General features: G+C 44.9%; 1 protein-coding gene across 2 annotated transcripts in view; it reads right to left on the minus strand.

Moving 5' to 3' along the window:
- The window catches only part of kank1a (KN motif and ankyrin repeat domains 1a), a 56,014-nt gene that overhangs the window by 6,758 nt on the left and 35,780 nt on the right, over positions 1-13,476 (minus strand). For both annotated transcript variants that reach the window (XM_069138266.1, XM_069138267.1), the window contains exons 3-6: positions 4,535-7,177; positions 2,445-2,597; positions 583-691; positions 14-235 (exon numbers count right to left, since the gene is read on the minus strand). In XM_069138266.1, coding sequence (XP_068994367.1) covers positions 14-235; positions 583-691; positions 2,445-2,597; positions 4,535-7,177 — 3,127 coding nt within the window. The remainder of the gene's footprint in view (positions 1-13; positions 236-582; positions 692-2,444; positions 2,598-4,534; positions 7,178-13,476) is intronic.

Genomic DNA, 13,476 nt, shown 5'->3' on the forward strand with positions numbered 1-13,476 from the left:
TTTTTTCACCCACCTTTGCCTCGTCTCCTGCTTCTCTAAACTTTCCTCTTCGTCCTTCTTATTCACATCCTCGGCTCCCTCAGACTGGACCGCCTCCCCGGCGCGCTCTCTCTCCACTTTCTCGTATTCCTCCTTCTCCTCATCATCCTCCTCCTCCTCCTCCTCCTCCTCATCCTCCGACCCAGAGGAGCTGCTGTCCTCCGAGCTCGAGTCGTCACTTGACGTAGTTTCATATCTGGGCCACAAGGGGGCGAAAAAGGCACAAAAACCTGAACTCGGGTGTTTGCAGAAAAAGAAAAAGCCTGCAGCAGCTCAGATTTCAGCCACTCTCATCCAGAACAACCAAGAGGATGTTAACAAGGCCGTGTTGGAGGGGAAAGAACATCAAGACAACAACTGTGTAAATGTAAAACAACAGCTCATCTGGAACACAAACACCAAAACATGACAACCCCCCCCCCACTAAAACCATCTAATGAGCAGGTCGAAATGGAAAGTAAAATATATTCTCCTTAAATATTCATGAGGGTGATTCAATCCAAGTTCAAACAGGGGAGCCTGGGAGCAGATTTTCAGACTCACCCTCCGTTCACCCCGACGAACTGCAGGTTCTTCTTGGTGCCGTTAGAGTCGGGTCGGCCATCTTTCTTCTTCATGATGGATTTCAGGGTGCTCTGACTGCAGGGCTGTCCTGAAGGAGAGACAAGTGAACAACGCAGAAACATTTAAACAAGATCATCTCATTTTTAAAAAAGGGCCAACATAAAAATGAACCTGGTTTTCATCTGGATGATAAGAATTAGTTTCAGCATGTCAGTTGCTTCTGTAATGTCTTTCATGATGGCAACAGCTGCTTTTCAGACCATTAGATCCTTTATAGGTATGAAACTAAAAGATAAACTTTGACTTAATGTGAGCTGATAAATTGGATGTTTTTCCCTCTTCGTTTCTTTTTCTTCTCTTCTAGATCTTTTTAATTATCAGCTCAAACCTCATAGTAAACCACGTAAACTCTCCCCCGGCGCTTCTCTCCCGCAGACAACTGAACGAACAAGCCAAGTAACTTTATTGTAAACAGCTGATAACGCCCGAGTGGCCCACTAAAAAGTTCCCTGACATGATCGAGGGCTTTGGCAGAGAAGAAAGGAGCCATTAAGTGTTTGTCTCATCTATCAGCAAGGCAGTGGAAGTCACCCCAAAGCCCGAAGTATCTCAGTCATTTTAAGTACAGGCCTGGAAAACCAAAATACCGGCAGAGAGCCAGAACACTCGGCACATCTGCCAGGACTTGCCCCGATGGAGGGGCCTCTTTCACTGGTGCAGGGGACAACATGGAGAGACAAGAGTGTGTACGGAAGAGTGTGTGTTCATGTATCAACACGTGTATACTCTGGCGTGTGCAGCGCTCAGCAGCAACAGAGTCATTTGGCACGTTTCCCGTGTTTTGACAGGTGGGAGTGGGAGAAGTGCGAGCAGTGGGAGCAGTGCGAGCAGTGGGAGCAGTGCGAGCAGTAGGAGCAGTGGGAGCAGTGGGAGCAGTGCGAGCAGTGGGAGCAGCAGCATGTTTTTCCTGGTGCCTCTAAAGAATGTGTGAAACCCATGTGGACAATGGCATGCAGGTGAAGTTGAGCACCTTTAGGCCTCTATATTGTGGTTTTTTTTGGGGGGGTATATTTATTTATATTGTGTTTCCTCCTGAAACAACAATAGGCTCGAGTATCTGATGCTATTTCTTACCCAACTGTAATATTATCGCTTTACCACTTGAAGAAACGTATCAACTTCAAGTTTAGCGACTGTCTTTGTATCCGTCGAACGACATGCTAACATCTGGTCAGATAACCGCGACAGGCCGCTGGTGTTCCCCGTCTGATCTCCTGCACACTGAAACGAGCAACGACTACGAGGCCGATGTGCTAATTCCTGCTTTTAGAGTGTTTGCAAGTGGCACACAGAAGGACAATATTTCTAAAAACGCTATCAGCTTATCTGATGTGGAGGTCAAAGGTTAGAGGCAGTGATTGATTTCACGTCCTAAGTGTCAAGGCACAAAGCTCCAAACAACAAAAAAAAGTGCGTCACGGTCACGCTCTTAAGGATTGCATTGTACTTTTCGACAGGTGCCGATGAACATTTCTTTTCATAATGCAGGCAGAGAGGCCGAGATGGATTCGGTCAGCTCCTAATTTGAAGCTGCAACTCTCAAAGTGAATTAGAAGAAAAGGATAAAGTGAAGTGCTGAAAACAAGACGTGCTTGGACAGAGAACTAAAGGAATATTTCAACCGCATCATGTATCTGACCTACGACTCCATCACCCAGATCTTTCAGGGCCTCCTTGTTGGAACAAATGTACTCCTCCTGATTGTTTGCAGAACTCTTGAAGCGCATTTGAATTTGTCTTTCAACGACATGAGAGACGGCGTGTCGTGAAGGCGGTCGTACCGTGCAGCGCCGACGACATCTGCAGGTCCATGCGGCTCTTCTGCTCGGCCGCACTGATCGGCCTCTGCTGTGTGTTTGCAGGTTTATCTGCTGCCGTGAGGTCCGATGGAGTCCTCTCCGTCTCGACAGACAGCGACTGGAGCGGCTGACTCTCTGAAAAGGACACGAGGTTAAAAAAAAAAAAAAAAGAAGAAAAAGTTAGTTGTAAAATGCACATGTAGGACTGTTCAGTTATGCAATGAAAGTTTGATGGGAATAAAAGTGTGAAGAGTCTGATCCAGAAATACTGTACAGAAATGTTCAGGACCCTGTATTGTGTGAAACTTGGCTTCTTCATCAGGTTCATGTTACAGGCAAAGAGGTGACGTGAGAAATTTGTATTTTATTGAAACCTATTTTCTTTAAATTGTTCAAAGACAGTTTGTTGGCTTGTTTGAAAGTTGGTAAATAACACTGGCATTTACATGAAGGTCTGTAGGATCAGAGGAACACGCACAGGATGCAGTTTGGTAAGAAAATAAATGTGTAACATTTCACATTATACCTTTTAATACTTCAATTCTCCTCACACCTACAATCCACTTAAAAAAAAAAAAAAACATCAATCAGACCTCACTGTGGATTTTTGTAAAACAACTAAAACTGACAGTTTCAAAATCACTAACCACCGGCATGTTATGGTGCGTTCAGGTTCCTGACATTTTCTGACTGCAACGACTTGTACACATTCATTCAACTTCATGCACTACTACAGTATCTTAACAGACACTTCTTTTATAGCCGTTCCTACTTGAGTGCTGCGAAATATACCGAATATAGTTACTTGAACAGAACCGAGTCTGGTTCGTCATCCCACGTTCCAAAAAAGGCCAGAAACTGACCAGAAACAAGCTCTCACACACACACAGCACAATCGGCCAGCATTCATCTGCCAGCCAGCATGAATGCATGTTATGTAACTCAGAAGGAGCCATGAATCAGCATGGACAGGGAGGTGTTAGTGAAGACAGAGCAGCCCGCTGAAACAACAAGTGGCCGAATGGTGCGACGTTTGTGGCTCCCAAAAGAAATGAGCTCATTGTTGGTTCATGTCCAAAGCCCCCGCTGCATTTTTCAGGGTCAGAGATAACTTTGGCCTGTCTGATCCTATCAGGATTCTCTTCAGACCATGTGTGAACACAGCCCCCACTGCAGACCAGATCCCCTACAGTACAGCAGGCACAATCAGTGGCCTTCAGTCCTGAACTACTTCTAACATCAGCTGTCCGTTCATCAGAAGTACGATCGAGGCGGATAAATCGACATGAAGCAACTACGTCATTTTAGATTCATGACAAAAGTGATGTACAAAGTTCAAATAGATTTTTGAGAGCTTTAGAATAGAAGGGAAAATATTTTAGGAGCAAATAAAAATAAAAAAAAACAATTCCATTAGTTTTAGAAAGTTCACTCTTTCCAATGCAACTTTTAAGTAAACATGGACAAAAAAAAAAAAAAAAAGGAAATCTGAACATCTAAAATTGTGCAAGAACTGAGAAACGCAGGTCAGGAAAGCTCCGGAGTCGCAATCAGATGGACTTTGTGGTGAGATTTGAGCTTTTACTTTAGCTCATAACATTCTAGAGCAGAAACAATAATTTTATTGACAATCATATTTTTCAAGCAACAACAGTGACTAAATGCCAAAAATGAACCGTTTGCTGCTTCTCCAACATGATAGTTTACTTCTATACATTTCTGTCACTTTAAAATGAATGTATTATGGAATTGCTTTTGACTATTTTATGGCATCTCATGGACTTAATGACTAACTGTAATAATTATTTGCAGCCTTAATAAACTCCCATTGTAATGTGAGACAGAAACAGAGACATAAAACTAGTTTACCTGTTGTAAAAAGAACCCTTGGTAGAGAAAAGGTAAAATGTGTGTCTGTGTGTGCATTTTCAGTTGTCTGCCCTTGAAACTATGCCCGGCATTACTTCCAGGCAATCACACGCTCCATGCATGTTCGTGGAGGAAGAGGAATGTTGCCTTTTTGGAATTTATGAGCGCAGCGTGAGGAGCTGTTAGCATGGAGTTCCTCTCACCTTTGCCGGAGCTCACAGAGTCTGACTGCAGCTTCAGGATGTCCTCAGCGCTTCCGTACTTCATGACCGAGTTGATGGATGACAGCGTGTTGACCAGCTCGCTGTTGATGGACCCGAACTGGGACTGAGGCTGGCCGAAAGCCTCCGCCAGCTCGCTGTAGTTCTCCGCCAGCAGCATTTGTTGCTCCTGCAGCAGCTTCTGCACCCTCTCGATGTAATGGTCCAGTCCGACGTCGCCCTGCGCCTGCAGTGGTTCAGCCTCGGTTTTCACCTCCTCAGTGTCCTTACCGCCGCCGCTCACCGACTCAGCTGGCTGGGAGGGGCCACATGCTATGTTTCTGGTTTTCAAGCCGACCAAGAAATTTTCATGAACGCTAAACGGTCCCACCCCACATTCTTTGGTTTTAGTTGAGCTTGATTTGCTGTGGCCCGATTCCACGTCTGTGATTGTTCCAACAGCAATTGAACGCATCTTCGCCGTTGAGTGAACATCTTTAACGAGTCCTTCTCCTGCAGCGACTGTCCTCGTTTCGGTCGGCGCCGTGTTGGTGTGCTTCTCACAAGTCATCAACACCATGTCAGTGAACGCGTTGGCTAGGACAGCTGTTTTTGTGTTGGTGGACTTGCTGGAAACTTCGATCTCAGTATTGGTCTGCCGAGTTGCCGTACTGGGAGCAGCCATAACTCCAGAGTCCACTTTGCCGATAAACTCCGGGTCAGTTCCTTGCGACACCAACGTCTTCACAGGACTAATGATCACATCCACCGAGCAGTCTCCAACGCCGACGGATCGCGACTCTTTGCTCAGCTCCGTCATGGGTTTGCAGAGGGCCAAGCTGTCCACCGACTCCTCTGTGTTAACTCCGACCTCGCAAACGCTCGGCTGCGTGCCGACCTGCTGGTGGCGTGTCTCCACCCGCCTCCCGACACACTGGTCCGTTACCTCCACGCGTTCACGCACCACCCACCGCTCCATAGGAATCTCCGGCCCTGTTGCGACACTGTGCACGGCGGGCTGACAGGACACTCCCACAGTGTGTGTCTGTAGAGTTTTAGCTGTGCTAACGTGGCTGAACTCCAGATGGTCTCCCACTCCCTGACTCCGCATCTGGACTTTGGCCTCCACGCAGGCGTTGTACATCTCCGGCCTGACCATCAAACCTTTGTCCGCCTTTTTCTTATTTGACCCCCCAGCTGCTTGGAGCTCCAGTTTCAGTTTTCCCATCTCCATCTGATGAGTAGTTTCTTTAAGCTGTACCTCCAGCCGGTAGATCTTCTCTTTCAGTGCTTCAATGGTTTGCTGCTGGAGATCAATCTCTTTCTCGGCTTCACTGGTCATGCCCAGCATGGCCTCGGTCACGCCAACGGCAGCGCTCCGCATATCCAGCCGCTCTGTCTCCACTCCCGCGTCCCGCAGACGATGTTTTTGCAGCGTCCTCTGATTGACAGCGAGGTTATTCATATTTTCATCAGTAACTACACCGACGGACTTTTGGTGGGCTTGGTTTTGCATGAGTTTGTGAGGCTGAATTTCAGTTGTATTATTGTCCTGGGTGGTTTTCTCCAGAGCTTGGACCTCAGCAGCCAGACGTCTGAACTCGTCCAGCCGCTGAGCATTCTGCTCCTGGGCCTCTGGCTCCATGATGTGCAGCTCCGTTTCCTTTTGGATGGGGCCCGAGTTCTCCATTTGGTCGGCACTGCCTACACTGTAGGAGCGCTTACGGAAGCCACCGGGGACTTGGTTTTTGGACTGAGCGGCCAACTGTCTTTTCTCCTCCTGCAGAACGGCGATCTTCACCTGTAAGATGGGAATGGTTTTCACCTGCTCCTCGAGCTCCTTCAGCTTCTTCAGGGCCACGACCATCTGCTCCCGGATTTGTTGCAGGTGTAACGGGCTGACGTTGGTCACCGGGGTGGTCATTCCTGAGCTCATGGGGCTGTGGCGGATGGAGCTGCCAATGGATGGTGGGTAGTAGGGGTTATACTCTCCGTTAGGGAGATGGCCATTGGTGGGTAGAGGCTGAAGGGTGCCTGGGGAGACCTGGCTTGGGGCCATAGAGCCCGAGTAAGAGGACAGCGAGCTGCTGGAGCCCATGCCGCCGAAGCTGGCAAGACGGCGGCGGGGCATCGGAGGCTCGCTGTGTGGCTGCATGAGCAGACGCTCCTGTTCCAGCCGGCGACGGGTCTCCATGAGGGTCTTCTCCACCTGGGGGTTATGACGAGGGGTAAACCTGGGCGAAGGCGGTGGAAGGAGCTGTTTCTGCTCCGTGATGCTCGGGTAGGTCTGATGCTGGGGGACTTCACAGGCTACTCTGGACAGGGTGGGGGTCAGCGGAGCAGCAACCCGGGGCCTGCAGCTGAAGAAGACTGGGGACTGCTTGTCGTCGCTGTTGGAGGAGGACAGGGAGTCTGTGGAGGTCCATTCAGCCAGAGCGCTGACCCCGCCAGTGCTGCCCCGAGGCACTGCCAAGGGTTTGGCCACTTTGGGCTTCCTCTGGATACTCAGCTTCTTAATGGTGTTGCCCCTCTCAATGTCATCAACATATTTGAGGAAGTCCAGGTCTAACTGATAACCATAAGGAGTTTCAACATAGTAGGGGGCCACAGAGGCCTTCTCGTCTTCTGCGTCTGGGCATCCTTTTTCTGAAAGAGACCAAAAAACCCATTATATTAGTATAATTTTAGTGTTTCTGTGAGGACCAAATAAATCATTTTATTTGCTGCTTTGAGATAGCATGTAAAGAAACCACATATTTGTAGAGGAAAACACGGAAAGAAAGTTTGTTTTGTCGTCCCTGAAATAGCCCGAGTGTCAGGTGAAGTGTTAAATGTTTCTTCGGCCACTGACAGTCGCTTTGATTTGACAGCACAAGCACAAGTACAAACACGTCTCGAGTTTCTCACGTCTGCTGGTAAAGCGTGAGTGATAATCATTTTGGTACGGTATGCTTTAAGTCAGCCCAAAACTATGTGAGATCCAACTATGTGAAGCCAACAACAAACGCACAGAGAGGTTGAAAATCAAAAACAAATGTTGGTTACTTGCACTGTAAAATTTGGCTTCGTGAGGTTTGTGGAAACCAAAAAGTACAAACTTATGACAGTCAAACAGTCTGTTGTTTACAAAGCACGGATAAGAGAGGAGCTGAAGGGGTCAATGAGACAGAAAGAGAGCCAATGTCAATATTTTCTGGTCCAAAATCCATCCTAGTGTCAACATCTCAGCTGTTACAGATAGAATAAACCACCAACTATCACATTTTGAGCACACAAATTGAAGACAGAAAAAAAGAAGGAAAAAAAAAAAAAAAAAAAAAAAAAAAAAGTTAACAAATCAGTTAAAGCTGCTTAAATCAAAGTACAAACTCCACACATCCTGTCAGATGTGCGTCCACAGAGCCAGCCAGCTTTCCAGGCCATTAGGAGACTCCACTACATTCACACTGTGTTGGCTAAATACAGCGTCTTGTTCTTGGTATGCCTGGAACTCTCAGCGACTAAAGCAAACACTAGCTGGAAATAAACAGCCCTGCTCTTCCTTTCCAATCCGCCCAACTTCTCCCGTCAGTCCTTTCCATTGAGTTAAAACAGAGGAGGGAATTACAAGACTAAGCCTGCTGCTAAAACCTCACTGCCTCCTTGTTCAAGCTTCACTCACCTCAGAGCAACAGGCCTCTCTTCATTTCTACCTTCTGCTGGCTGAACGCAGACAGGGAACACTGGAGAGCTGCAGAACTGGCGTTTCTCCTCACTCCCTGCACTCTTTCTCAATCCTCTCTCCGTACGGAGAAAAAAAAGTTCCACTATTGGTGTAAACTAAGCACAGCACTGCTCTGGCACACTATTGGACAGCTGCTTCCTCCAATCCTGTGAGGCTGTGAGCCGGGCGCTTCCCTACCCAAATAAGACTCCTGTTATTCAGTGGAGGGGAGGTGAACTCATGACAATAACGGTCTGTTCTTGAGAAAAATAACTCAGCTAATGTGCATGTCAGACTTTTATACTCTGGTTTATACTCTTTCAGCACAGAGTCAGTCAACTGCAACTCCAACACGTGCGTATGAAGACCAGTTTGTGTAACTCTGGAGTCTATAAAAAGGTCAAACTGCAGCTGGAAATACTCCTCACAACTTCATACAGCGCAAAGGAGCGTCTTCATACTGCATATCCAGTCTTCAAAACTAAAAATATTTGATCTTTATTCAATTTACAATAAAATAAAACCGAATACATTAAAAAAGCAGCAAATCTGCCACATTTGAAAAGCTAAATTTTTACTGTGTAACCGTGATCTATGTATTCTTATACAGTTTGTGACCATGAACAATGTTGAACATTTTGTGCGACCAATAGGCTGAAACCTAAAGAGTAGTCCTCAAATAACTGTTAATTGTTTATTTTGTTCATTTTTTCAGGGAAACAAAAAAAACATAAATACCTTCTAGGGTTACAGTTTGTAGAAATATGAAAGTTTTTTGTCTTTTTCTGTCAAATAGGATGCAAACTGAAATTCTTTTGGTTTTAGACGGTCAGTCAGACAAAACGAGACATTTGAGGACATCACTTTGGGCTCAGGGAATTTATATTATGAAAAATAAATCTATACATTTTTAAACTACAGTAATATGGCAGATGTTTTGTGCCCAAATAAAGCAAATTTCCTGATTTTGAGTTTTATATCACTATTTCACAGTTTACTTCTGGGACAAAGACCTGGCTGTTTTCTGCTGCACAGCTCTGGAAAAAACAAAAAAAAACATCCTGTATTTTCTGGTATAATTAATCTCTGTGCGGGCAGCACAGTCACAGTCTTGTGCTGTCTGGTTTGGAGGACTCCCCCCGTGGCACGAGTTACCGAGCGCTGACCGGCCGTGTAACACGCAGAGGAGTGACAGGCAGCTCTGTGGTACCAGAGAGACCCCGGACAGCTGAGCGATGACCTCATCAGCATGGGACAACTGAAGGGGTCACGCTGCAGTGACACCGACGAGAGCCCGGCAGTCTGCCGCACTTATCAGCAGCTGTTACATTGTCAATTTGACAGGGATTACACAGCAGTTAGTGAGCCAGCAGAGCGGCGCAGCACTCTGCTCTGCAGGATTTGGTTTCTTCAATTAAACAGCAGCTCAGGTTATTATGGGCTGCTGAATATGATGTGTTTTTCAGTGATATTTTTAACATTTCCCGGTCTTCTTATAAAATAACAACACATGGGGCATTTTTTGAGGGTGAAGTGAAACGTTGCCAAACATCTTTTCCCAAACTGAACTCCACCAGTATGAGTAAGCACTGCCAGTATTTAAAGAACTCTAAAAACGGACCGCCGCATTGATTTAACTCCCTTATTTACTTGCCTGTGCAGCAGATGAAAGATTTGTTTTACATTTTTTTTCTGCGTAAACTGAAGCTGTATTACACACTAAAGAAGACTGAAATGTTGACAATCATTACTATTGTTACGTCTCTCCCCTGAGCTGATACATTTATGGTCCTTGCTGCACTCCAGTCTGACTATTTTTGTGGGTATAATGTGGCACAGTAGTTTACATATGACATAAATGCAACAAACTGAAAACACTTGATTATGGTGACTCATTTTTCTTTCCATACATTAAAGGCCAGAGGGTGTGAGGTTATGTGCCATCTGTGAACATCATGGACACATTTATTCTTTATCCGTGATGATATTTCAGTTTGTTGCCATTCTTTAGTTTTGTTTTTGAATAAAGATCTTAAAAGATCTTTTTATTTTATTTTTCTTAACGTCGAACATCATCATGAGCAACCAGTATGCAGTGTGACTGTATCTTTCAACGTCTTTTTGGCCAATAGCAGCTGAGGAGACTTTTAATTACTGCTCTAGACATAATGTACGCTCAGAGTCAACAACTTAAAAATAACATTGAGTTTGGCATGCAGCTTCGCAGCCCTGCTCTACTTCTCTCAGCTGGGAAATTCACATATTTCAGCCTAATTATCCACGTTAGCCGTGTGTTCACTCCAACAACATATCCTGTACGAGCTCCGAGGTTAAAACAGCTCTCAGATGATTTGCAGGGCAGAGGCTGTAACAGGAACACTGTGCTGACAGAACTTGTTCTTTAAGTGATGTCAAATACAGTCCAGCTCTTCACGCTTCACCTTGAACACACACTGATGTGATGCTAGGTCACACATGCTTTAGAAATTTCCATTTAAACAGACACATGCTCTGCATAAAATCCCTTTAGAACGTCCAAGTCTTCTCTGGATCCGTTTGTACTTCAGCAGCAAGAGTTTTTCGGCAGCATTAATTCTTCGGAAAAGCTGCACCAACTTAAATTTCTAACGTTGATTTCATTCCTTTAAGCCCACACACACACACACTCTCCCCTCGTTTGCTTTTAAAATACTGCCCTGAAGGCCTTGATGTTCGATCTGAGGGAAAATATACAAGCAGCAGGGCTTTGCTTATTTTGCACTGGCTGTGTAAAAGTTTAAATTTAGAGCTGACAAAAGCCTTTTAACATCCACAGCTCCCTCCGAGACAGAATAAATGAGGCTACTGGTCTAAATCTGTCTGCCAGTTGTTTGTTATCCAACACAAGTCTCTTCGTTTGAAATCTCTTATTAAGTTTTTATTTTGATCAACTTTACCGAACTACTCATAGAAACTGCAGCTATCAGATGATGACAACACTACATGCACATACTGTACACCCCAAACCGTGCAGTAAATAATGCCCTGATGGTATTCTGTGTAAAAGGTGATATTCCTTAAATATTTGGAGATGTTTAGATTTGTTTGTCTTGTTTTCTGCACGTGATAAGAAGTTTTGACATACATAACATCTTATGAATCCTTTAGTTCATCAATATAAAACAAAGTTTTCAGTTTTTCCAGCACGCTGAAGGCTTCCGATGAAGAAAAACTTCGCAGCTGTGCAGGAGCAAATAAAATATACTTTATGCATTCTGTTGCGTTCTTTAAACATCTTTTAAGTACAACGTTCCTGCAGACAGATGACAAAAGAAAGAAAGATACCTGAATAAATGACTACTACTCTAATACTACTACTCCGAAAGTTCAAGCCAGGAGCATTTGGGAAATTGGGATGCACATGAGTGAAATCAACGGTTGCTAGCTGCTAGCCAGAAAATGAATAGAAGTCTGACCTGGACCAGCCACAAAGTGCACTGCCTTCATGATAGACAGGCACACATCTGCAACATCTGCCTGCGCCGACAAATAACACAGAAGAGCACCAACGTGTTCAGATCAGACTGCTTCTATATTTCAAAATCTCCTCAGAACAAAATCAGGATTTCTGCAGTTCTTCAAGTTAAATTGAAGACCTGTTAATACCACATAGACGCCAATCTAATACCTGTTTTACTATAAAACTACGAATAAGCTCCAGAAAATATTTTGACAATTAATTGTCAACTAATATTTTGGTAATTGTTAGGGAAAAACACACCAAACATTTAATGGTTTCACAAACATGAGAAGTTCTGCTTGTCCATGTTTCCAATCAGAAAACTGAGTATCTTCAGGTTTGAACCCTTGTTGGAAAAAAAACAAGACATTTGATGATGTCACCTCAGGCTTTTTCCTTTTTAGTTTTCTAATGTTGTATAAACCATCGGTGTTGCAGCCCTAATACAAATAATTCCTCAATAATTAAACAACCTGGTTAAGCAAGAGAAAATGAATGAATTGGTGGATTAACCAATTCAAAACAAATTCATTTCAGGTCCACACATGATATTTAGGTGAGATGAGGTCAGAGGTAAAGCCTCTGGAGACTTTCCAGACAGTTTTTGCTAAAACCAGACACATTTTATGACAAACATTACCGACTACAGCAGGCAAGAAGGACTACTGAAGACTTTTTAAACACTCCCGACAGCTTTAGAAACTCCGTTCAAGGCTTTTCAAGGCCTGCAGATTGTCTGAACAGCAGTAACACCTCTCGGTTTTGCATCTCAACAGACATTCCCTCACAAACTCCTCAGAAACAAAGTGCTCACTCTGCATTACACTGGGAGCCAAGCATGATGCAAGTGCCTGGGTGGAGGGGGCTTTAGTGGCCTCAAGGACACACAGTTCTTATATACGTGTTGCCATCCCAGCAGAGGATACAACAGTGACTTACATTCATTTCCAGGAAACCAAACCCTAAAACAAAATCTACCCAAATTGTAAACCAAGTCTTCACACTCAAACTTAATGCTTTACCTTACTGTCCCAACAGCATGAGTAATACAAGTACACACACACACACACACACACACACACACTTACAGAGGTCCTTTTCTCATGCAACCAGCTTGGTATTTCCTGGCTCTGCCTTAAAAACCCAATTACTCCCAAGAAAAGCAAAGCGAGCTTCGTACTGCTGCTGTTCAACACTACAACAGCAAGACACATCCGTCCTCATTCAAACCCAGGAAACAAAACAAGAAGCAAGAAGTACACTAAAGCTGCACATAAAGTGAACAGAGGCTGGACAGATGGAGCCGAGCTGTGATCTATAAGCTGGTAGAAAGTCTCAGGGCCGGGCCGGACGCTGCTGCCAAATTCAACAACTCAGCGCTGGACATGATGATGCAGACCGGGGGAAATGTTTGGCCTTCCTCTGCTAACAGTCAGCCAGTTTGAAAAACGTTGCCCAACTCAGGCTTTTCTCATAGATGGTCAAGAAAAACAGTCAAAAGCAGTGAGTGCGTTTCCATGGACTGGAGGGTCCCGGTTTTGATCATACTGAGGAACATGGTGTTCACATAGAACACAGTATCGTGGTTACTGCTCTCTGCATACACTCCAGCTGCCATAATCTAAAACCAGGTTAGGAGCTCATCCAGGTCTCTGCAATCAGGATCATGTTTAAAGGGGCGAACACAAAAACAGGATCGGCTACTTCAAAAACATGCCGCCGCTGAGTGTGCAGTCTGGTTCA

Source organism: Embiotoca jacksoni, unplaced genomic scaffold (genome assembly GCF_022577435.1).
Source record: "Embiotoca jacksoni isolate LCO1_2020_lvr unplaced genomic scaffold, fEmbJac1.0.p SCAF_8, whole genome shotgun sequence".
NCBI classification, from domain to species: domain Eukaryota; kingdom Metazoa; phylum Chordata; class Actinopteri; family Embiotocidae; genus Embiotoca; species Embiotoca jacksoni.